The following is a 25,461-nucleotide window of genomic DNA, read 5'->3' on the forward strand; positions in this document are numbered from 1 at the left end:
ATCTTCCATCCCTGTGTAAAAAACCACATAAGTACTTATGTTACAAACCATGTATCTCAGTAGGCCTGAGTCTCTAGTTTTCAGAATGGTAACATTTATGGCTTTTCTTGACTGTTTAGACACTCCATGGGCTTTGCTAAGAAAGAATGACTGTATTAATTTTGGTGCAAAAAATTGGCCTTGATCAATCAATTGGTGCTGCTCATGGTTAATGGTTTATTGTGTAGGCAAAAAACCTATCTGATTATGTATATAGGGTATAATTTTATCTGTGACAAGCGAGAGAATAGAATTTGGGGTGTTTGACATCTCAGGCCTATGTCATTAGATTTACTTTTAGTGGCAAACTTAATGAAAAACAATAAAATTGTTATTTTCATACACTTTGTACCAAAATAAAACACTTGTGCAAAAAAAAAAAAAAAAAAGTGACAGAATTAAATAGTTACCTTAGGGACTCAATTTTTTTAATAATGTATGCCGTGAGAGTGTATTATTACTTTTTGCTAATAAGGGCTTGCAATCATTGGTAGTGTGCAATGAGAAAACGAAAACCACAACATAGAAAACAATACACCTTTATTTTCAAATAATATATTGTCACCATACTTTGTACTAGGGACATGACTTAAATCTTGTGATAACCAAGACAAATAGGCAAATAAAATATGTGAGTTTTATGTACGGTAGCAGTGTTTATTCTAAAACTAAAGGAGATGGCATTTGAAAAATTGTGTATTGTTTCATTTTTTTCCCTTGCTTTTCCCTTTAAAACGCATAGAAAGTAAAGTAATTACTGGAAACAAATATCGCTTCCAAAAAGCCTAATTTGTGGCTAAAAAAAAAAAGGCATAGATCATTTTGTTGTGATAAGTACTGAAAAGAAAGTTATTGGCAAATGAAAGGGAGGAGAGTTGACATGTGAAAATTTCTCTTAGGCTAAAAACTTTGGGGTTGAAGTGTTTTTTTAAATATAGGGGAGGGAGGGAGTTCCCAGTACGTTTTCCAGGTATGGGTCCTAGAATTTTTTTTTTGTTAAACTGTTTTTTATTACATTTTCAAAATTTCTCTTGTCATATAAAGTAGACATATACAATTCCATCTGCAAAAGAGGCAGACAAAAATAGTTACAAAATCCAGAATAGTATAAAACAAAGATGCAGGGCAATCTAAATATTGCAGTATTAATATATACGCAATACAGGAAACTCGAGAGAGACATTTTCAAGAAGAATAAATATCAACCGTGAGGGAAACTGTAGGAGAAGGACCTAAGAAAAGGTCCGGTTACATTACCTATACTGCACATGTAAATGGATAGGAAGCGGGTAGCCGGGTAGCAGTGATGTCGTAATCAGCTAATTATGGCTACACAAAATTTCACATACATTTTCACATTTACTCTTATACGTAGTTACGACTTGCAAATTCAATTGAATTAGCAGAGTGATTCATAATTCTGCCTAAAATTTTGCATAATTTTCACATAACTTCATGCCGACCATGGCAGTGAATAGCAAAGCCCCCATACATGGTAGTGACACCAAAATTGCTACGTATGTTAAGGAGAATAGTGGGTATAAGTCAATTTTCCAAAAAGACCTTGTCGTTTTTGAGAAAATCGATTTTAAAAATGCAAAGAAAAAATGTTGTTTTTAACTAAAAATGACCTTAAAGCGGTATTGTCACCATAAAAATCAAATTTCAGCAGCAACTTGTAACGATCGGTGAAGCACAGAGAGGACCTGATTACCAGTGATCTGCAGAATCACTGGGAATACAGATGTATACCAGATTATACGTGATCTGCAGTATCACTGATAATCCGATATACTAGCTAACCTCTGTTCACCTGAGTAGAGTGTAGTGTTTGGTGTAACAGTAACACTTTGAGGACTAGGCCTCAGTGCAGCAAGGAGTACTGCACAGATTCCTTCCGCAGACCTGAGCTCTCCAAGACGGGAGGAGTCAGACTGACAGTAGGAAGGACAGACTGAAAGTAACCTTCAGGAGGAAGGATCACTAACAGAGCGAGGAACCGCCTCTAACAGTCAGGGACGGATCTAGAACAAGTTGCCCCAAGTTGCGCCTGGGGCAAGGTCAGGTTTTGGCGCCTAAAGTGCCATTCCCCATCCAAATTTTGCCGCCTTTTTAAGAATTCAACAAACTGCGCCTGGGGCAAGAGACCTGCTTGCCCCCCCCTAGATCCGTCCCTGCTAACAGTAAGGTCAGTTCTCGAGGTCAGACAAGCCAGGTCGTACACACACGGACAGATAAAGTACAAGATCAGAAGGCAAAGGCGGAGTCAAAGTACAGGCAGGGTTCAGCAACGGGGTATCAGAAATATCGGGGTACAAAATCAGGAGGCAGAAGCAGAGTCAAGGAATGAGCCGGGGTTCGGCAACAGAGTATCAGAAATATCGAGGTGCAAGATCAGAGTTCAGGAGGGTAGTCAAGGCAGGCAAAAGTGATAACAAATAATCACAATCAAACTAGTACTTTAGCTATCAACAGAATCTAGCTAAGTGTAGGATTACAGCTCCAGCTGGTCCCGGCACACTTGCGGATCTGACTACGGATCTGGGTGCTCCCACATATGTGATCGCACGCCAGACAAAGAGCAAGTGAACCACCAGCAGTATATATACTCTAGGACCTTTCCAGGACCTCCCTAATTGCTGGTCCAATGGGAGCAGTGGAATTTGTCAGCTGACCCAGCTGGTCAGCCGACACCCTTCTAACTGCTATTTAAACTCTGCCTCTGTGCTCGCGCGCGTGTAAGTCTGAATCTTGGTGGACTATCAGTCCCAGCCACACCAGTACTGTTTTGCAATGTATCCAGTGAACTGAGTGCGGGAGCCGCCTCCAATGCGGATTCCGCCGTTCCCAATGCGGATTCCGCCGCTCTGCCTAAGCGGCATGCGGCGTTTTTTCCGCGTTGTGACGCCATGCTGGACGCGGAAACAGCTGCCTCGCCTTGAGAGACAGCGGCTTTTCCGCGTTTCATCACAGTAATCCCCCCCCCCGAGGAGTGGACTCCGGACAACTCCTACCAGGCTTCTCGGGGTGTAAGGCATGAAACTCCCTCCTTAACTCATCCGCATGCATACGCCTCCCTGGTACCCATTGCCTCTCTTCAATGCCGTACCCTTTCCAATGAACGAGATACTGTACCGAGTTTTGTACAGTACGTGAATCAATAATCTTCTCCACCTCATATTCGGGTTGGGCATCTACCAATACAGGAGGAGGAGGAGTGGGACCCACCTGGACTGCTGGTTTAAGAAGGGATACATGGAAAGACCTTACTCCCCGCATGCTGGTGGGAAGGTCAACGGTATATGTAACATCATTAATTTTCCTGACAACCGGGAATGGACCCACAAACCTGGGACCAAGTTTATCAGAAGGTTGTCTCAGGGTCAAGTGACGTGTGGATACCCAGACCAAGTCTCCTGGTCTGAACCTCCACTCCACTGAGCGTCTTTTATCAGCTTGACCCTTCTGACTCAGAAATGCTTTTTCCAGGTTACTTCTTACCGTCCCCCAAAGGTTCCTAAATGACCTTTGCCAGAGCTCCAGGGCTGGGAACGGAGTGGAGACCACAGGCAATGGGGAAAATTTGGGTGATCTCCCTGTCACTACCTGAAAGGGGGAAAATCCGGAGGACAATTTTTTTAAATTATTCTGAGCAAACTCCGCGAAGGGCAAGAATCTGACCCAATCGTCTTGCGCCTCTGCAACATAACACCTCAAAAACTGCTCTAAGGACTGGTTTATCCTCTCAGTCTGGCCATTTGTCTGAGGATGATAACCAGACGAGAATGATAGCTTTATGCCCATGAGTTGGCAAAAAGCCTTCCAAAATCGGGAAACAAATTGCACTCCCCTATCTGAAACTATGTCTTCAGGAATGCCGTGCAATCGGAATACATGTGTAATAAATAACTCGGCCAACTCCTGAGCCGAGGGGAGTCACTTCAATGGCACAAAGTGGGCCATCTTGCTAAAGCGGTCAATTATGACCCAAATGACTGTCATGCCTTCAGATCTGGGAAGCTCACCCACAAAATCCATGGACAGGTGGGTCCACGGCTCACTCGGGGTGGGCAAAGGCTGTAAGGTACCGACAGGTGCCAGCCGGGAGGGTTTGCTCCTGGCACATATCGTACACTCCTTCACATATTCCTTGCAATCTGCTGCCAGTGACGGCCACCAGGCGCATCTGGCCACCAGATCCTGTGTTCTAGATGCCCCTGGATGGCCAGCATTCTTATGCGCATGAAACATCTCCAGTACCTGGAGATGAAATGGCAGAGGAATAAACAAAACCCCTGCGGGCTTCCCTTCCGGGATGTCCTGCTGAAAGGGAGTCAAAGTCTCCTTCCAGTCCTCCCAAGTTCCAGTTGCTGCCAGTATCAACCTCTGGGGAACAATGGTCTCTGGAACGGAGGGCTGTGCTGTCTCTGACTCGAAACACCTGGATAACGCATCCGCCTTAACATTTTTGCTACCTGGAGTGTACATAATAATGAAACTAAACCTGGAGAAGAACAGCGACCACCGAGCCTGGCGCGGGCTCAACCTCTTAGCCCCCTCGATATACTCTAGGTTTTTGTGATCGGTGTAAACCGTGATGGTATGCTCAGCTCCTTCTAACCAATGTCGCCATTCCTCGAAAGCCAACTTGATGGCCAAAAGCTCCCTGTTGCCAATATCGTAATTCCTCTCTGCAGGGGAGAACCTGCGAGAGAAATACGCACACGGGTGCAATCTACCCTGCAAGCCTGACCGCTGAGACAGCACAGCCCCCACCCCAACCTCCGAGGCATCCACCTCTACAATGAATGGGAAAGAGGCATCCACATGTCTGAGGATGGGTGCTGAACAGAATAGGCCCTTCAGGGTGGCAAAAGCCTGTAAAGCCTCAGGAGACCAGTGGGTGGTATCTGCCCCCTTCTTAGTGAGACAGGTAAGGGGAGCAATGACCGTGGAGTACCCCTTTATAAACCGTCTATAGTAGTTGGCGAAGCCAAGAAAGCGCTGAAGGGATTTCAACCCAACCGGTTGTGGCCACTCCAGAACAGCGGAGACCTTGGCAGGATCCATAGATAGGCCCGTGGTGGAGATTATGTACCCCAAGAAAGCGACAGATGTTACTTCAAAGATGCACTTCTCAAGTTTTGCGTATAACGAGTTCTGCCTTAACTGATTCAACACAAACCTCACATGGTTTCTATGTTCAGCGAGGTTGTTGGAGAAGATAAGAATATCATCAAGATAAACCAGAACAAATTTCCCCAACACCTCCCGGAATACCTCGTTAATGAGTTCCTGAAAAACGGCCGGAGCATTACATAGCCCGAAGGGCATCACCAGGTACTCATAATGCCCGTCTGGTGTATTAAAGGCCGTTTTCCACTCATCGCCCCTTCTTATGCGCACCAGATTGTACGCGCCCCGCAAGTCTAGCTTAGAAAAGATTTTAGCATCCGTAATCTGAGTGAACAAATCATCTATCAGTGGCAACGGATAGCGATTTTTTACAGTAATCTTGTTGAGACCGCGATAATCGATGCAGGGTCGCAGGCCTCCATCTTTCTTTTTGACAAAAAAGAACCCTGCTCCAGCAGGGGACCGGGACGGGCGAATGAAACCCTTGGCCAAATTTTCACGGATGTACTCCTGCATGGCCAATTTTTCGGGCCCTGACAGATTGTACAAATGACCCCGGGGAGGTACACAACCGGAACGGAGATCAATGGGACAGTCGAAAGGGCGATGTGGGGGTAACTTATCCGCTGCCTTGGGACAAAATACGTCAGCATATTTCATGTACTGTTCAGGAACCCCCTCCACCTGAACCCTGGTTTGGCCCAAAGTCACCCTCCCTAAACAGTGCTGGTGACAATGATCGGACCATCTGGTTATCTGACCCGTAGCCCAGTCTATTTGTGGAGAATGGACTTGTAACCATGGCATGCCTAGGATGATAGTGGAGGTTGACATATGCAATACAAAAAACTGTAGATGTTCCCCATGCAGTACCCCTAAGGTGACCTTCACCTGCGGTGTCTGTGACAGGGAACGATTCCGTTGCAGAGGAGAATCGTCTACTGCCGTGACCTGAATGGGGGGACTCACTGGAGTGAGAGGAATACCCAACTCCTGAGCAAATTCAGTGTTCATAAAATTAGCCGCTGAGCCTGAATCAATAAAAGCCTCAGTGGCTACAGACTTATTATCCCATGTAATCGTACAGGGGAGAAGCAATCTTTTCTCTTTTTGGGGTGAGAATGGCGTGCCTAGGGTGTCACCCCCCACTACTCCTAGGCAGACTCGTTTCCCGGCTTGTTCGGGCAGTTTCGCTCGACCAATCTGCATTGGTTCGGGCGGAGGCAAGGCCGGAGAGGTTGAGACAGGCGGATAAGGTGTTACTAGGGGAGTAGCGGATGGTGCCGCGTACGAAGTCAACCTGACACGGTGACTGCCCCTAGCCTGCCTCTGATGACGTAGCCTGCGATTAACTCGAATGGCCGATGATATGGCCTGATCAACTGTCTTGGGCTCAGGTACAGTTAACATTAGGTCGGAGACCTCCTCCGATAACCCAGACAGGAAGTAATCTATCAGGGCAAAGTTGTCAAATCTAGCGGTGACGGACCACCTACGGAATTCTGCCGCGTAATCCTCGACCGACCCTCTGCCTTGGCGCAAAAGTTTGAGCTTCCGCTCAGAGGTTGCCGCAAGGTCAGGGTCGTCGTATATCACGGCCATAGCCTTAAAAAATTCCTCAACTGAGGTCAGAGCTCTGAGAGCTGTATCTGTGGGAGGCAGATTGTATGCCCAGGTCTGGGAGTCACCGGTTAACAATGTTTTAATAAAAATGACCCGTTGGGTCTCAGTCCCCGATGATCGGGGTCTCAATTCGAAATATGACAACACTCTACTCCTAAAATTCCGGAAGTCAGACTTGTGGCCGGAAAACGTATCAGGTACGGGCATACGTATGTCAGTACTAGGAGAGGATCGCACTGAATCAACTGACGTCTGGAGGGTTTGCACAGAGCCTTTAAGAGCATCAATTAAGGCTTTGTGCTGGCCCAGTGCTTGATGGATGTTATCCACCAAAGTGGCAAGCACAGACAGAGGGTCAGCTCGTGCGTCCATCAGTATTTTAGGTCTGGCATTCTGTAACGATCGGTGAAGCACAGAGAGGACCAGATTACCACACAGATTACCAGTGATCTGCAGAATCACTGGGAATACAGATGTATACCAGATTATACATGATCTGCAGTATCACTGATAATCCGATATACTAGCTAACCTCTGTTCACCTGAGTAGAGTGTAGTGTTTGGTGTAACAGTAACACTTTGAGGACTAGGCCTCAGTGCAGCAAGGAGTACTGCACAGATTCCTTCCGCAGACCTGAGCTCTCCAAGACGGGAGTAGTCAGACTGACAGTAGGAAGGACAGACTGAAAGTAACCTTCAGGAGGAAGGATCACTAACAGAGCGAGGAACCGCCTCTAACAGTAAGGTCGGTTCTCGAGGTCAGACAAGCCAGGTCGTACACACACGGACAGATAAAGTACAAGATCAGAAGGCAAAGGCGGAGTCAAAGTACAGGCAGGGTTCAGCAACGGGGTATCAGAAATATCGGGGTACAAAATCAGGAGGCAGAAGCAGAGTCAAGGAATGAGCCGGGGTGCGGCAACAGAGTATCAGAAATATCGAGGTGCAAGATCAGAGTTCAGGAGGGTAGTCAAGGCAGGCAAAAGTGATAACAAATAATCACAATCAAACTAGTACTTTAGCTATCAACAGAATCTAGCTTAGTGTAGGATTACAGCTCCAGCTGGTCCCGGCACACTAACGGATCTAACTACGGATCTGGGTGCTCCCACATATGTGATCGCACGCCAGACAAAGAGCAAGTGAACAACCAGCAGTATATATACTCTAGGACCTTTCCAGCACCTCCCTAATTGCTGGTCCAATGGGAGCAGTGGAATTTGTCAGCTGACCCAGCTGGTCAGCCGACACCCTTCTAACTGCTATTTAAACTCTGCCTCTGTGCTCGCACGCGTGTAAGTCTGAATCTTGGTGGACTATCAGTCCCAGCCACACCAGTACTGTTTTGCAATGTATCCAGTGAACTGAGTGCGGGAGCCGCCTCCAATGCGGATTCCGCCGTTCCCAATGCAGATTCCGCCGCTCTGCCTAAGCGGCATGCGGCGTTTTTTCCGCGTTGTGACGCCATGCTGGACGCGGAAACAGCCGCCTCGCCTTGAGAGACAGCGGCTTTTCCGCGTTTCATCACACAACTGGTCTGAGTGTATTAAGTGATAAAGATGCTAATCCTGCATTCAAAACTTTTTTCTGCTGTTATGGTTTGGAGTTATTACATATTATAGGAGCACTGGCCTAGTGCCAAACAGTGCCAAAGAGTTGAATGCTGGGAGTTCTTTTGAATGCTTGGAGTTCTTTTTATCTATAATATAGTCCTCCTCTTCCATTTATTTCCCTGCCTAGCTGATCACTTGTGTTTACAAGCAAGGCTGAGGTGACTCAGTGATTGGGTGTGTAAATAAAAAAAAAAGACTCTGGGAGGAGGGCAGCTAATGAATACACAATGAGCAAGAGAAGGGAGGGGGGAAACAAGAGTCAGGGAGGATATGATGTCAACATTAGCTTGGCAAGATGGCCACTGCCTAGAAAAGGATGTAGCAATTTTGGTAGCAATAGCATGTATGGGGGCTTTGCTATTAACCGCTAAAATTGTGCGAAAATTACGAGAAAGTATGACATATTACTATTACATACAGAATTAATTACAATTTTCTCCGAAATTTTGCATTACGATCATGATGTGTAATTGCAAATTTCGATGCAAAATTTTGCATATGCGAAATTTTGGCCCACCACTGGAGTTTAGCTCAAGGGAACATAAGTAGACAAGATGAGACAGTACGGTAGAGGATACATAATAATAGAAAAGATAAAAAAAGAGGAAAGAAAAGAAGAAACAGGATCCCAATCCAATAACAAGGGGAGAGGGGGCCACACCAAGGGTAAGCTAGTGAAGGTTGTAGGGTTGTCAGAGAGCCCAGAACATTCTAATGGCAGCTCTAGCTGCATAGGTGCACATGCTTTGAGATGAAGGAGGCAGGGGCGTAGGAATAGGCCCTGCAGCCCCTGCGCCCGCGGGGGGGCCCGGCCCCCCCCCTGGGGCCCGCTCGGGGCCGTTTTGTGGGTGCTGGAGGGGTGGCAGCATGAGTGGAAAGCCTTGCCCACAGTCGGCGGGGAGAGGGGTAGTTCCCCCCTCTCCCTCACCTCGGGGCTCTCCCCTCTGCGCTCCCCTCCAGCTCGTAAGTGTCTGTGGGGCTGTGGTGGGCAGCGAGCGGCGGGCAGATACATACCTGCTTCCGTGCGTTCCATCGGAGACTTCTCCCTCTAGCGGCTAACGTCACTTCCGGAAGTGACGTCAGCCGCTAGAGGGAGAAGTCTCCGATGGAACGCACGGAAGCAGGTATGTATCTGCCCGCCGCTCGCTGCCCACCACAGCCCCACAGACACTTACGAGCTGGAGGGGAGCTGGAGGGGAGAGCCCCGAGGTGAGGGAGAGGGGGGAACTACCCCTCTCCCCGCCGACTGTGGGCAAGGCTTTCCCCTCATGCTGCCACCCCTCCAGCACCCACAAAACGGCCACGAGCGGGCCCCCGGGGGGGGGGGCGCTCAGAAAATCTGCAGGGGGGCCCGGTGGGGCCTAGTTACGCCCCTGGAAGGAGGGCAGCAATCTTGACCTACTTGGTCTTGGAAGCTGCGATAAACATAGCAGCTTTATAATCAGTAAGTTTACTGTCATCCCTTCTCCTCTGCACTGCACAATAATCAATAACAAAGCCTAACTTGCTGAAGGCATTTTTCACAAAGCTTTCATCATATTTAAGAATATGAAATTTTTCTCCTGCAACCAGAAAATAAGATGCATTTATTAGCCCACCTAGTATTAGGTGGCCTCCAGGTCTTAGCAACTTTGAGATTTGTTCCAGGTTTCTTATGTATTTGTCTTCATTGCTGCTGATGAAATCCAATGTCAATAAACTGGTGACACAGTCGGCAAGCGGAAGCTCAACAGGATGAGTTATATTCTCATTTTCAAAGTCACATGATATCACGTGACTGATGGATGTCTTTAGCTGCTCATCCTTGTCCAGAATTTCTGCACTGAAATAAACACATAAATTACAGAGGCTTTAACATGATCACATCAGATTTAAGAAGTCAGTCCTCGATGGAACCTTACCCTGATTTATCACTGATAAGTGGTAAATCGGACCTCACTTATTTAGAGTAACTCTCCACCCCCCTTTGCTACTTCTGCCTAACTCTCCTCTGGTTAAAAAGGCTAGTTTAACACTATGCTGAAGGGGTACCATATCCAGGGCTGGACTGGGAAACCAAAGGCTCCTCCAGCTCTTGATGTGCCACTGACCTAAATTCTCTGCTCCCTCTTTAAGGGCCCCACCCAATGCTCCCTCCTGTCTATGGTAGTGGCAATCGAAGCAAGAATATGCTCACCTAAACCCGGGCCAGCTGGATTGGGTGAGCATCTCCTTGCTTCTGCTACTCTGCATAAGGAGTGAGCGCACTAGACAACAAGGAAATCAAAATGTGGAGGGGGCCAAAAGAGGACTAAGGAAGCAATATGGGGATGGGGACCACTAGACCACCTGGGAAGCAGTAAGGGGATGGGGACCACTAGACCACCTGGGAAGCAATATGGGGATGAGGAGACACCAGGGCTTGCTGAAATGGAGAAGGTTGACCACAAGAATACCAGGAAAGCTGGATTGGAAGCACTAGACCACCGGTGAAGTAATATGAAGAGGGGGATTACTAGACCACCATGAAAGCAAAATGCGGAGGGGGACCACTAAATTATGAAGGGATACTGTGGGGAAATAAGGGACCACTACATCACTATAACCTATTTTTAGGAAGATGGACTATTAGACACACTACCAGTGTCAGGAGAGAGGTGTGTGGAGGATGGAGCACAGTGCAACATGCAGTATGGGGAGGTAAGGGGGAGAAAGGCTCTCATGAAATTGTGGGATACAATGCAATTTGTAATATGAGGGGGGAGGGGGGGTTGAATGGACAATAGATTTCACATCACTTTTACTTATTTACTGTATATAGCAGTAATATTTTCTATAGCACTAATCTGATTATTAACATATGTATGATAATTTACTAGAGCATTACTTTTTATTAACCACTACCCGACTGCTCTTCATATTAAAAATGTCCAGTTTGTCTCTGTTAATGGAAAACAGATGTATTAAAATTTACCTGCCGCTGCGCACATGCCTACATGCTCCCGCCTAGCGTACCTGCCAGTGCCAAGACTGACACATCATTGATTGGTGAACGGGAACATTTGTTCCCAGAGCTAATCAAAGTGCCTGTAATGGGAAAATCAAGGCTTCAACAAGACACCAATGATCTTTCCTGTAAAAACACTGTTTATGTGCTTCGAACTTTGTTCAGAGCACACAGAAAAGTGTGTGTGGGGATATCTAGATCTAGTGATTAAAAAATACCCTGCTTCCCATAGTTAACATAGTTAACAAAATAAAACACTTTAAAAAAGTGACAGCATTACTATGTATGTCATAAGGGTATAGTACTGTTAAATTGGCAAAATAAATGTTGAGTTTTATTAACCCACTTAATTTAATGAATTAGCAAAAAAATTGGAAAGGTCTAGTTGGAAAGGTCTAGTGTTGGGCGAACATCTAGATGTTCGGGTTCGGGCCGAACAGGCCGAACATGGCCGCGATGTTCGGGTGTTCGAGCCGAACTCCGAACATAATGAGGACCCGAACTTTCGTGCTTTGTAAAGCCTCCTTACATGCTACATACCCCAAATTTACAGGGTATGTGCACCTTGGGAGTGGGTACAAGGGGGAAAAAAATAGCAAAAAGAGCTTATAGTTTTTGAGAAAATCGATTTTAAAGTTTCAAAGGGAAAACTGTCTTTTAAATGCGGGAAATGTCTGTTTTCTTTGCACAGGTAACATGCTTTTTGTCGCCATGCAGTCATAAATGTAATACAGATAAGAGGTTCCAGGAAAAGGGACCGGTAACGCTAACCCAGCAGCAGCACACGTGATGGAACAGGAGGAGGGTGGCGCAGGAGGAGAAGGCCACGCTTTGAGACACAACAACCCAGGCCTTGCATGAGGACAAGAAGCGTGCGGATAGCAATTTGCATTTTATCTGCATGCAGTCATAAATGTAATACAGATAAGAGGTTCCAGGAAAAGGGACCGGTAACGCTAACCCAGCAGCAGCACACGTGATGGAACAGGAGGAGGGCGGCGCAGGAGGAGAAGGCCACGCTTTGAGACACAACAACCCAGGCCTTGCATGAGGACAAGAAGCGTGCGGATAGCAATTTGCATTTTGTCGGCATGCAGTCATAAATGTAATACAGATAAGAGGTTCCAGGAAAAGGGACCGGTAACGCTAACCCAGCAGCAGCACACGTGATGGAACAGGAGGAGGGCGGCGCAAGAGGAGAAGGCCACGCTTTGAGACACAACAACCCAGGCCTTGCATGAGGACAAGAAGCGTGCGGATAGCAATTTGCATTTTGTCGGCATGCAGTCATAAATGTAATACAGATAAGAGGTTCCAGGAAAAGGGACCGGTAACGCTAACCCAGCAGCAGCACACGTGATGGAACAGGAGGAGGGCGGCGCAGGAGGAGAAGGCCACGCTTTGAGACACAACAACCCAGGCCTTGCATGAGGACAAGAAGCGTGCGGATAGCAATTTGCATTTTGTCGGCATGCAGTCATAAATGTAATACAGATAAGAGGTTTCAGGAAAAGGGACTGGTAACGCTAACCCAGCAGCAGCACACGTGATGGAACAGGAGGAGGGTGGCGCAGGAGGAGAAGGCCACGCTTTGAGACACAACAACCCAGGCCTTGCATGAGGACAAGAAGCGTGCGGATAGCAATTTGCATTTTGTCGGCATGCAGTCATAAATGTAATACAGATAAGAGGTTCCAGGAAAAGGGACTGGTAACGCTAACCCAGCAGCAGCACACGTGATGGAACAGGAGGAGGGCGGCGCAGGAGGAGAAGGCCACGCTTTGAGACACAACAACCCAGGCCTTGCATGAGGACAAGAAGCGGGCGGATAGCAATTTGCATTTTGTCGGCATGCAGTCATAAATGTAATACAGATGAGAGGTTCAATAAACAGGGACCGGAAACGCTAACCCATCACAGATGTTCATTGTTCATGTTACTTGGTTGGGGTCCAGGAGTGTTGCGTAGTCGTTTCCAATCCAGGATTGATTCATTTTAATTTGAGTCAGACGGTCTGCATTTTCTGTGGAGAGGCGGATACGCCGATCCGTGACGATGCCTCCGGCAGCACTGAAACAGCGTTCCGACATAATGCTGGCTGCCGGGCAAGCCAGCACCTCTATTGCGTACATTGCCAGTTCGTGCCAGGTGTCTAGCTTCAATACCCAATAGTTGAAGGGTGCAGATGGATTGTTCAACACAGCTACGCCATCTGACATGTAGTCCTTGACCATCTTCTCCAGGCGATCGGTGTTGGAGGTGGATCTGCACGCTTGCTGTTCTGTGGGCTGCTGCATGGGTGTCAGAAAATTTTCCCACTCCAAAGACACTGCCGATACCATTCCCTTTTGGGCACTAGCTGCGGCTTGTGTTGTTTGCTGCCCTCCTGGTCGTCCTGGGTTTGCGGAAGTCAGTCTGTCGGCGTACAACTGGCTAGAGGAGGGGGAGGATGTCAATCTCCTCTCTAAAGTCTCCACAAGGGCCTGCTGGTATTCTTCCATTTTGACCTGTCTGACTCTTTCTTCAAGCAGTTTTGGAACATTGTGTTTGTACCGTGGATCCAGAAGGGTATAAACCCAGTAATTGGTGTTGTCCAGAATGCGCACAATGCGTGGGTCGCGTTCAATGCAGTCTAGTATGAATTGAGCCATGTGTGCCAGAGTCCTGCCAGAATCCTCATCATCCTCTTGTGAGCGTTGTGATAGTTGTGATGCATCATAGTCGTCACCTTCTTCCTGGTCTGCTTCTGCTGACCATTCGCGCTGAATTGTGGAAGTCCAACGTGCACCGCTCTGGCCCTCGTCAGTGGTGGCATGAAATTCCTGCTCCAACTCCAGCTGTTCCTCCTCCTCTTCTTCGTCATAGCTGCTGGGGCCAGCGTTTCCTGAGGCAGATGGCCTGATGTTGGTATCATCACGCTGATCGTTTTCTCCTTCAGATTCCCCCAGTTGCATCATGACAGCTGTTTCCTTGATTTTCAACATTGACTTCTTCAGTAAACACAGCAGTGGTATGGTAATGCTGACTGAAGAGTTGTCACTGCTCACAAGCAACGTGGATTGCTCAAAATTTTGGAGGACTTGGCAGAGGTCCAACATGTTGGCCCAATTGGATCCACAGAAGCTTGGCAGCTGTCCGGATGCGCCTCGGTACTGCGCCGTCATGTACTGGACCACTGCACTCTTCTGCTCGCAAAAGCGGGCTAGCATGTGCAGCGTAGAATTCCAGCGCGTAGGGACATCACACAGCAAGCGATGGTGGGGGAGATTGAAGCGCTCCTGCATCTTGGCGAGTGCCCCCGAAGCAGTACTGGAATTTCTACAATGTTTGGCCACTCGTCGCACCTTCAACAGAAGATCGGCCACGCCTGGGTTTGTCCTCATGAACCGCTGAACTACTAGGTTCATCACGTGCGCCAGGCAAGAGGTGTGTCAGCTTAGCCAACCTTAAAGTGCGAATGAGATTACTCCCATTATCACACACAACCATGCCCGGTTTCAGGTCCAGCGGTGCCAGCCACAAATCCGTCTGTTCCTTTATTCCCCTCCAAATTTCCTCCCCTGTGTGCTGCTTATCCCCAAGGCAGATCAGCTTCAGCAACGCTTGCTGACGCATGCCAACAGCTATGCTGCACTGCTTCCACGATCCTACTGCTGCTGGGTTAGCGTTTCCGGATGAGGTACAGCTTTGAGATGCGTTGGAGGAGAAGGAGTCAGAGAGGTAGGTGCTGCTGTTGTTATCCAGTGGGAGGGACGGCGGTGCAGCTGTTTGCGGCGTGGGCAACACCCGCGCCGTAGCAGGTGAGGAGTCGCTGCCAGGCTCTACAAGGTTCACCCAGTGTGCGGTAAGGGAGATGTATCGACCCTGGCCGAACGCACTCGTCCAGGTGTCAGTGGTGAGGTGAACCTTGCAGGCAACGGCATTCTTCAAGCTTCGGGTTATTTTGCTGACCACGTGCTCATGCAACTCAGGCACTGCAGAGCGCGCAAAGTGGTAGCGGCTGGGAACCACGTAACGTGGGATGGCCACTGACATCATGCCCTTGAAGCTGTTTGTCTCCACCAATCGATATGGCAGCATTTCACAGGCCAGAAGCTTGGCTATGCTGGCTGTTAGTGCCACGGCCCGGGGGTCATTTGCTGGTAATTTCCTCTTGCGCTCAAACATCTCCGAGACAGACAACTGAACCGTAGGGCTGCACACTGAAGGGCTGTTGGTTGTTGTGTTTGATGAAGACTGGGAGACCTCAAGAGCACTATTCCGGAAAGTGACAGTGTCAGCGTCGTCTGATGTTTGTGAATGTTGTTGTGAACCACGCAATGGCTGGGCTACTGCTGCTGCTGAGGAGGGTCTGGTGGTGAGTCTGGTGACCCCAAGGGAGGCAGTGTTGCTGGTACCCTGTCCTGCCGCGTTTGCCCACAGAGTGGGATGTTTGGATACCATGTGGCGGGTCATGCTGGTGGTGGAGAGGTTGTTAATATTTTTCCCCCTGCTCATGTGGGTCTTGCACACCTTGCAAATCACCATGGTACCATCCTCACTGCAGTCTTCAAAGAAAGGCCAGACTTTGGAGCACCTGCCTTGCTGGCGATTTCTGTTTGCGCCTCTTTTGCGTCTCACTTGAACTTCCAGGCTTGTGGTGCCTGAAATTTCGCGCCGCCTACCTTGTGGCACAAGGCGAACTCGTGCAGCAGTGGGTTCTTCAACAGACTCATCTGTGCTGCTACGACGGCGATGTTCTCCTTCACATACAAAATCTGGGTCTGTCTCAACATTGTCCAAACCCTCCTCTTCCATCTCCTCAAACTCGTCATATGTGATTGTGGGCCGCCGCCGTGGAGTAGAGCTCCCCAGAACAACCTCTGCGCAGCTCACTCCAACGTCGCCTTTCAGATCTTCTCGGCCGACCTCCTGCAATTGAAACCCCTCCTGCCCAACTTGCTCTGGGATTTGGGTTTCAAAGTCCTCGGACTCGCCTTGCATTTCAGTGCACGGTGCATTTCCCACAGTAAATGGTTGTGAATCTGGGCACAACATTTCTGGCTGTTCCATTGACCTTTGAAAGGTGGAAGTTTGTTGGGCTGGGAATAGCTCCTGCGAATACCCCATTGTGTCCTGAGGAAATTCTTCGGACTGGTTATTTGGCAGTTGTGTGCGTGGTGTCGCTGCCGGTTGTGTCAGCTTTGTGCCCACTGGCTCCTTGTTGTAACTGGCTGAGGACTCGGACCTCGTGCGTGATGTGCTGGTGCTGCTTAACCCACTGCTGGACGCTTGAGAGGTCATCCAATTAAATATCTGGTCCTGTTCTTTTGGATTTGTGAGGGTTGATTTCCTGGACAACATGGGCGGTATTGAGTGGGTTTTCTTCGGTGCTCCACTGTGGCCTGTACGTGAACCGTCAGGGGAAACACCTCTTCCCTTGCCCCTCCCTCTTTCACAGGATTTCTTCTTCATTTCACTTATCCTTAAAGTACACGCTGACTGGCAGCAGTACAGTGGCAGTACAGAAATGCTATACAGTGGTGGGTGAGCGGTGTACTACTGTTCCCAGCAGAGACACAGAGTGGCATTAAACACAATGCTATACAGTGGTGGGTGAGCGGTGTACACAGAGTGGCAGTAAACACAATGCTATATAGTGTGGGTGAGCGGTGTACTACTGTTCCCAGCAGCGACACAGAGCACAATGCTATACAGTGGTGGGTGAGCAGTGTACTACTGTTCCCAGCAGCGACACAGAGCACAATGCTATACAGTGGTGGGTGAGCGGTGTACTACTGTTCCCAGCAGAGACACAGAGTGGCAGTAAACACAATGCTATATAGTGTGGGTGAGCGGTGTACTACTGTTCCCAGCAGCGACACAGAGCACAATGCTATACAGTGGTGGGTGAGCGGTGTACTACTGTTCCCAGCAGCGACACAGAGCACAATGCTATACAGTGGTGGGTGAGCGGTGTACTACTGTTCCCAGCAGCGACACAGAGCACAATGCTATACAGTGGTGGGCGAGCGGTGTACTACTGTTCCCAGCAGCGACACAGAGCACAATGCTATACAGTGGTGGGTGAGCGGTGTACTACTGTTCCCAGCAGAGACACAGAGTGGCAGTAAACACAATGCTATATAGTGTGGGTAAACGGTGTACTACTGTTCCCAGCAGCGACACAGAGCACAATGCTATACAGTGGTGGGTGAGCGGTGTACTACTGTTCCCAGCAGCGACACAGAGCACAATGCTATACATTGGTGGGTGAGCTGTGTACTACTGTTCCCAGCAGAGACACAGAGTGGCAGTAAACACAATGCTATATAGTGTGGGTGAGCGGTGTACTACTGTTCCCAGCAGCGACACAGAGCACAATGCTATACAGTGGTGGGTGAGCGGTGTACTACTGTTCCCAGCAGCGACACAGAGCACAATGTTATACAGTGGTGGGTGAGCGGTGTACTACTGTTCCCAGCAGCGACACAGAGCACAATGCTATACAGTGGTGGGTGAGCGGTGTACTACTGTTCCCAGCAGCGACACAGAGCACAATGCTATACAGTGGTTGGTGAGCGGTGTACTACTGTTCCCAGCAGCGACACAGAGCACAATGCTATACACTGGTGGGTGAGCGGTGTACTACTGTTCCCAGCAGCGACACAGAGCACAATGCTATACAGTGGTGAGTGAGCGGTGTACTACTGTCCCCAGCAGCGACACAGAGCACAATGCTATACAGTGGTGGGTGAGCGGTGTACTACTGTTCCCAGCAGCAACACAGAGCACAATGCTATACAGTGGTGGGTGAGCGGTGTACTACTGTTCCCAGCAGCGACACAGAGCACAATGCTATACAGTGGTGGGTGAGCGGTGTACTACTGTTCCCAGCAGCGACACAGAGCACAATGCTATACAGTGGTGGGTGAGCGGTGTACTACTGTTTCCAGCAGCGACACAGAGCACAATGCTATACAGTGGTGGGTGATCGGTGTACTACTATTCCCAGCAGTGACACAGAGCACAATGCTATACAGTGGTGGGTGGGTGAGCGGTGTACTACTGTTCCCAGCAGCGACACAGAGCACAATGATATACAGTGGTGGGTGAGCGGTGTACTACTGTTCCCAGCAGAGACACAGAGTGGCAGTAAACACAATGCTATACAGTGGTGGGTGAGTGGTGTACACAGAGTGGCAGTAAACACAATGCTATATAGTGTGGGTGAGTGGTGTACTACTGTTCCAAGCAGCGACACAGAGCACAATGCTATACAGTGGCGGGTGAGCGGTGTACTACTGTTCCCAGCAGAGACACAGAGTGGCAGTAAACACAATGCTATACAGTGGTGGGTTAGCGGTGTACTACTGTTCCCAGCAGCGACACAAAGCACAATGCTATACAGTGGTGGGTGAGCGGTGTACTACTGTTCCCAGCAGCGACACAGAGCACAATGCTATACAGTGGTGGGTGAGCGGTGTACTACTGTTCCCAGCAGCGACACAGAGCACAATGCTATACAGTGGTGGGTGAGCGGTGTACTACTACTCCCAGCAGCGACACAGAGCACAATGCTATACAGTGGTGGGTGAGCGGTGTACTACTGTTCCCAGCAGCGACACAGAGCACAATGCTATACAGTGGTGGGTGAGCGGTGTACTACTGTTCCCAGCAGCGACACAGAGCACAATGCTATACAGTGGTGGGTGAGCGGTGTACTACTGTTCCCAGCAGCGACACAGAGCACAATGCTATACAGTGGTGGGTGAGCGGTGTACTACTATTCCCAGCAGCGACACAGAGCACAATGCTATACAGTGGTGGGTGAGCGGTGTACACAGAGTGGCAGTAAACACAATGCTATATAGTGTGGGTGAGCGGTGTACTACTGTTCCCAGCAGCGACACAATGACTGGGGGGACCCTGGCTAGCCTGGCTGGAGAGAGAACTACCCTGCCTGCCCACCCAAAGCTAAACCCACAGACAAATGGCGGAGAAATGACGTGGATCGGGTATTTATTTACCTGAACCACGTGACCCGTTCGGCCAATCAGAGCGCGTTCGGGTCCGAACCACGTGACCCGTTCAGCCAATCACAGCGCTAGCCGAACGTTCGGGGAACGTTCGGCCATGCGCTCTTAGTTCGGCCATATGGCCGAACGGTTTGGCTGAACACCATCAGGTGTTCGGTCGAACTCGAACATCACCCGAACAGGGTGATGTTCTGCAGAACCCGAACAGTGGCGAACACTGTTCGCCCAACACTAGAAAGGTCCAATCCATACTTATTGAGTATTGAAGGAATAAAGGACTTACGTGTATTTATCAAAATCAGATAGAATGCAAAAAAAAGATCAGCTGCCAAATATGTATCTTGTATCTGTATCTGTAGACACATTTGAGTACTAAACATTTTTATTTTCTTTGTGTGGGATTCGGGATTATTAGAGCTACATTACTTCTCATCTCAGTGTTGTTGTTTTTTTGTTGTTTTTTTTGTTTTGTTTTGTTTTTCAAAAAAAATTAGGTAAAAAAATTCAAAATTACACCCACCTGCTGAACAATACTGGTTCATGAAATGGAGGGGGTTTGTGTGAGAAGGGGCAGAAATACTTGCTAAACCTTTTGTGCATGTCAAGGACAAGGACCTCATCCTCACCTACCTTAATGCTTGTGAAGGTGGGGGCAATTAGCTAATGCATATGATAGTAGGTCCCAAGGGGTGTATGGTGGAATATTTGCTTTCCAATTACTGCTCCAGCACTGCAAGCCAACCAATTCTGGGACCACCACTGGGCTAATTAAACTGCCACATGTGCAGCACACACCCCCACCAACCGACCACTTACCAGATTCAATGCCACTCCTGTTATACTGCCAGCTCCATTACAGCCATGAGGGGCCTCTTGATTGTGGTGTCTGGGGCAAACGCAGAGACAATTTTTTTAAGTGGATGTTCTACTACCAATCATAAGGAATGGCATGCCTCACAGTTGGTAGTCTTACAGTTTTGGGTATTGGAGCAATAATTAGCTGGAGTCTAGTTTTAGGCTATGCACATTTCTTTTACATATATATGAAACATATGTCCCTTTGGTTGTTCCTCTAGATTCCTACACTGAACTGTGGCAAACCAAGAAATTTAGTACTGTAATTGGTTTTGAAGTGCACCTGGGAACTTTGTACTTCTTGACAAATTAAATAGCGAAATTGGCCCGAAATTGGTGTTGATTGTCTAATAGGCTGTATTTACAAGACATCTCACCTCTTTCCCTCTAACTTGGCGGCATGGGAGGATGCGTGTGCCCAAGTAAAAGCTCCAGTACGAGTGTCCTTCCATCGACTTGTCTCCATGGTACATCTCTCATTGAGCTTCAGTAAAATTATGTCCTTGAAGACATCACAAGCTGAATAGAGATGGTGAATGAGGGAACCAGAACTGATGTCAATCAGAACATCTCCCTTCACAATACCTGCAGGGTTGTTAAAACAATCTATTAAACACATCAAAGTCATGAAGCTGTTAAAGGATTTTTAACGTATTTACTATCCCCTAATACATGCATTTTCACTGATAGCAGCAATTGTTTTGTAAATTAAACCAATAACCAACCTTAACCTCCTTAGCGGTAATTCCGAATCAAGCTCAGGATGGAAAACCGTAGCTCAGAGCGGTAATCCCGTGCCTGAGTGAGTTATATGCAGGAGCTGCTACAGAGCTCTCTGTGGTATGGTTTTCTTTCTTCTTTTTTTTAGGGTCTAAAAGCTTGTGGAAAAATTGCACGGCTTTTATACTAAATCTGGAAATAATCATAACGCCAGGAAGGTTAAGTAGCCCTGTGTTGGAATAGGCAGGGTTGTTGCAAGACCCATCGCAGTCCCTGCTCTCTAGACTTTCTGCTGCATTAACCTTCCTGGCGGTAACCCCAAACGTAGTTCGGGGTAAGCCGCGCAGGAGGTTTTCTCCGGCCCTGCTTGGTGGATTTTCTTAATTTTTTTTTTGCTGGACGCTGCTAGCACTTTGCTAGCTGCCCCAGCACACCGATCGCCGCTGCCCCGCGCCCGATCGCCGCTATCCGTTGCGGCGCCCCCCCCCCCAGACCCCGAGCGCTGCCTGGCCAATCAGTGCCAGCCAGCGCCGAGGGGTGGATCGGGACTCCCAATGACGTCACGACGTCGCTGACGTCGGTGACGTCATCCCGCCCCGTCGCCATGGCGGGGGAAGCCCTCCAGGAAATCCCGTTCTTTGAACGGGATTTCCTGATAGGAGATCGCCGAAGGCGATCGAAGCGGGCGGGGGTATGCTGCTGAGCAGCGGCTATCATCGGCTGGGCTCGCTACATGATTTAACAACAAAAAAAAACAAAAAAAACCCTGCCGTGCTGCCTCCTGGCGGAATTTTTCATACCGCCAGGAGGGTTAATATTATGAATTAAACAATTTTTAAAAAGTTTAATTTAAAGGCAACTTTTGGTCTGAAACACTGCCTTTCTTTAATTGTCAATAAAACACAGGCATTAGTTACACATATTTGCCATAGCATGATACACTACATGAGGTCTGCCAAGCTTCTTGTGTGGCCCACACTACCTACTCTAGTTTTCCAAAGCTGTACATACATTGTTATAGATGAATCCACCAGAGACTTGCCATTCACCTTTACATAGGACATTTGCCCTTTCACATGGTCAGATGCTAAATTCCATACAAATAAGTAGCGATAAGCTTGAATTTCACACAGTAGTGATTTTGCTGCTACATTTGCTGCCAAATTTAGAATTATGACACCAAATCGTAATCTAAAATTTCAACATTTTGCGATTTTTTTTTTCAACGATTCATCGTAATTAGAAAATTGTAGTTTTTACTTTAATTCATGATTTTGTGAAACATAAATCTATGTGAAATGTGCTTTCTCAACCATATTGACTTCAATTAATTTGGTGAAAAGAATTGTTGCATGCATGCCCATACATTTTTGCACATATACTCAACTAAGCGATAATGTGCTTTCTCATGCCTATTATCACGTTAGTGAATTCCGTAAATGTAATTTCCTGTAACATGCAAAAATCGGGCAATATTAAGCAATGCAAAATTGTAATAATGATCAAGATTGTATCTGCAAAAATGATCTGAAAATTCCCAAAAGTGAAATGATCCATTACGATTGACACAATAAATAAACAAGGACGATAAGCAGTTTGAGCATTCTAATAACCTGTACTGTGAGCAATGCCCATAGAAAGGCATTTAGGATATTACCAGTAAAATACTAGCTGAGATTATCCCAGTAGGTCTTCAGCAGTACCTGTCCCTGACATTAAAAACACAGGCATTAGTTACATGTGTACATGTGCAAACCTCCTGTGTTACCCAAGCTGCCTACCTTAGTGTTCTATCCAAAGCAGGATGTGAACAGCAAAAAATAAACCTACTAGACACTAGAGTTGGGCCGAACCTCCAATTTTAGGTTCGCGAACTTCCGCAAAAGGTTCAGTTCACGAAAAAGTTCGCGAACCGCAATAGACTTCAATGGGGAGGCGAACTTTCAAAGTTTTAAAAAATTCTATCAGCTGGAAAAATGATAGAAAACATGTTTCAAAAGCTCTAATACCTGGAGCCCCACCTAATTGAGTGAAATACACATCTCTGCTGGAGGACCCACCCCTCCTCCCTCCTCCAAGCAAGGTCCTTTATACCATTTGCCTACCTACACTAATTAGTTATGGGACAGCTGCTACACACTCTGCTAGGGAGATTTTAATCTCCCTCCTACCCTTCTACCCATTCCCTCCTCCCTCCTACCTCCTACCGGAGAGAGGAGGGTCTCTTCTGCCAGGGAATTATACTATTTTAAAAACCAGTATACATCATACCATAGCTGGGAATACATACATGAGTATACATCATACCATAGCTGGGAATACATACATGAGTATACATCATACCATAGCTGGGAATCGAACCCAGATCTCACTGTGTGGTGGGCATGTCACCCTAAGCACTGTACCACTACAGAAGTAAGTGAAGCTAGCCTAAAATTTAACATTTATGCTCAATGCAATAGAACCATTAGGTTGCTTAAAGGAGAACTGTAGTGAGAGGTATATGGAGGCTGCCATATTGATTTCCTTTTAAGCTATACCAGTTGCCTGGCAGCCCTGCTGATCTATTTGGCTGCAGTAGTGTGAATCACACCAGAAACAAGCATGCAGCTAATCTTGTCAGATCTTACAAAAATGTCAAACACCAGATCATACCATAGCTGGGAATCGAACCCAGATCTCACTGTGTGGTGGGCACGTCACCCTAAGCACTGTACCACTACAGAAGTAAGTGAAGCTAGCCTAAAATTTAACATTTATGCTCAATGCAATAGAACCATTAGGTTTCTTAAAGGAGAACTGTAGTGAAAGGTATATGGAGGCTACCATATTGATTTCCTTTTAAGCAATACCAGTTACCTGGCTATCCTGCAGATCCTCTGCCTCCAATACTTTTAGCCCTAGACCCTGAACAAGCATGCAGCAGATCTGGTGTTTGACATTTTTGTAAGATCTGACAAGATTAGCTGCATGCTTGTTTCTGGTGTGATTCACACTACAGTGGCTGGATAGTGTACTGGTTAAGGGCTCTGCCTTTGACATGGGAGACTAGGGTTTGAATCCTGGCTAGGTCAAGTACCTATTCAATAAGGAGTTCAAGGCAAGATCCCTAACACTGTAGGGTGGCCTCTTGAGCGTGTCCCTGTGGCTGCAGCTCTTGAGCGCTTTGAGTCCGACAGGAGAAAAGCGCTATACAAATGTTTGGATTATTATTATTATTACTGCAGCCAAATAGATCAGCAGGGCTGCCAGGCAAGTGGTATAGCTTAAAAGGAAATCAATATGGCAGCCTCCATATACCTCTCACTACAGTTCTTCTTTAAGCAACCTAATGGTTCTATTGCGTTGAGCATAAATGGTACATTTTAGGCTAGCTTCACTTACTACTGTAGTGGTACAGTGCTTAGGGTGACGTGCCCACCACACAGTGAGATCTGGGTTCAATTCCCGGCTATGGTATGATGTATACTGGTTTTTAAAATAGTATAATTCCCTGGCAGAAGAGACCCTCCTCCCTCCGGTAGGAGGGTAGGCCAATTAAAATCTCCCTAGCAGAGTGTGTAGCAGCTGTCCCATAACTAATTAGTGTAGGCAGACAACTGAGTCAAATGGTATGAAGGGACCTAGCTTGAAGGGAGGGTGTTTGACAATAACATGTCTGCTGACAGTGAAATGGAGGCTAAAAATTTTGCTCAATACAGCATTATGGGGCAAATCGAACTTCCTCAAAAGTTCGCCTGATGCAGGCGAACGCGAACCCCCAAAGTTCGCCTGGAACCGTTCGCCGGCAAACCGTTCGGCCCATCTCTACTAGACACATATGGCTGTGCTATACATACCAGAGCTGAACAGGTAATGAGAATTCACCACAGGGAATTTCAATGAATCTTCTGCAAAGGCCATGCCTGGCTTGTCGGAGTAATACGTCTCAAGGTGGTCTCTAGAATCAAAGTCATGCTCGTGGTAGAATTTTTTTGGTTCACAATCCATCTTGTAAGGATCCTCTTTGCTTTGGTTTCTCACTTTCCACTGTGGTTATTAGATTTTGGTGTTTTCTTTGTAGTTATACAGCAGCAGGTAGATACACCTATTACTGTGCGATCCAGTATATTTCCATAACTGTTTCTCACACTCACAAGTCAGTCATGAGGATTCAGCTGACTGAGCTGAGTACCAAATGATTGACAATTATAATAAACCTAGTATTTGCTAACCATTTACATGCTATGTGCAATTAACCACTTGAGGACTGTAGGCTTACACCACCCTAGTGACCAGGCTATATTTTACAATTCAGGGATCTACATCTTTAATAGCTCACTGCAGGGCCATAACACTTAGCAGACAAATGAATTTTGTCCCCTTTTCTTGCCACCAGCAGAGCTTTCTCTTGGTGGTATCTGATCGATGCTCCTATCTATTTTTTGCACCAGGTGCCAGCCTAGGTGAGGATGACAGGTGATGGCAGGTG

At 47.4% G+C, this 25,461-nt stretch overlaps 2 protein-coding genes across 3 annotated transcripts in view; both read right to left on the reverse strand.

The window, feature by feature from the left end:
- Positions 1-25,461, reverse strand: part of LOC137524164 (indolethylamine N-methyltransferase-like) — a 543,463-nt gene that overhangs the window by 326,326 nt on the left and 191,676 nt on the right. The gene's annotated exons all lie outside the window — the stretch shown is intronic.
- Positions 701-25,182, reverse strand: LOC137525429 (indolethylamine N-methyltransferase-like). Of its 2 annotated transcripts, XM_068246511.1 has the most exons (4): positions 24,830-25,182; positions 20,648-20,855; positions 10,010-10,233; positions 701-1,102 (listed from the first exon to the last, which is right to left on the reverse strand). In XM_068246511.1, exons 1-4 carry the CDS (start codon positions 24,978-24,980, stop codon positions 1,074-1,076), a joined length of 612 nt encoding a protein of 203 aa, XP_068102612.1. In that variant the 5' UTR covers positions 24,981-25,182; the 3' UTR covers positions 701-1,073. The 2 variants fall into 2 exon arrangements, with proteins under 2 accessions (XP_068102612.1, XP_068102611.1); XM_068246510.1 differs by lacking the exon at positions 701-1,102 and having other exon boundaries at positions 9,745-10,233.

Source organism: Hyperolius riggenbachi, chromosome 7 (assembly GCF_040937935.1).
Source record: "Hyperolius riggenbachi isolate aHypRig1 chromosome 7, aHypRig1.pri, whole genome shotgun sequence".
NCBI classification, from domain to species: Eukaryota; Metazoa; Chordata; class Amphibia; order Anura; family Hyperoliidae; genus Hyperolius; species Hyperolius riggenbachi.

What these genes read in the sequence shown, in the direction of transcription:
- LOC137525429 (XM_068246510.1), bottom strand. Translation starts at nt 24,980, where the DNA reads ATGGATTGTGAACCAAAAAAATTCTACCACGAGCATGACTTTGATTCT. An exon ending in TCATTACCTGTTCAGCTCTG is followed by an intron (nt 20,856 to 24,829) that starts GTATGTATAGCA and finishes ACAACCCTGCAG; the next exon opens with GTATTGTGAAGGGAGATGTT. An exon ending in GCCAAGTTAGAGGGAAAGAG is followed by an intron (nt 10,234 to 20,647) that starts GTGAGATGTCTT and finishes TGTTTATTTCAG; the next exon opens with TGCAGAAATTCTGGACAAGG.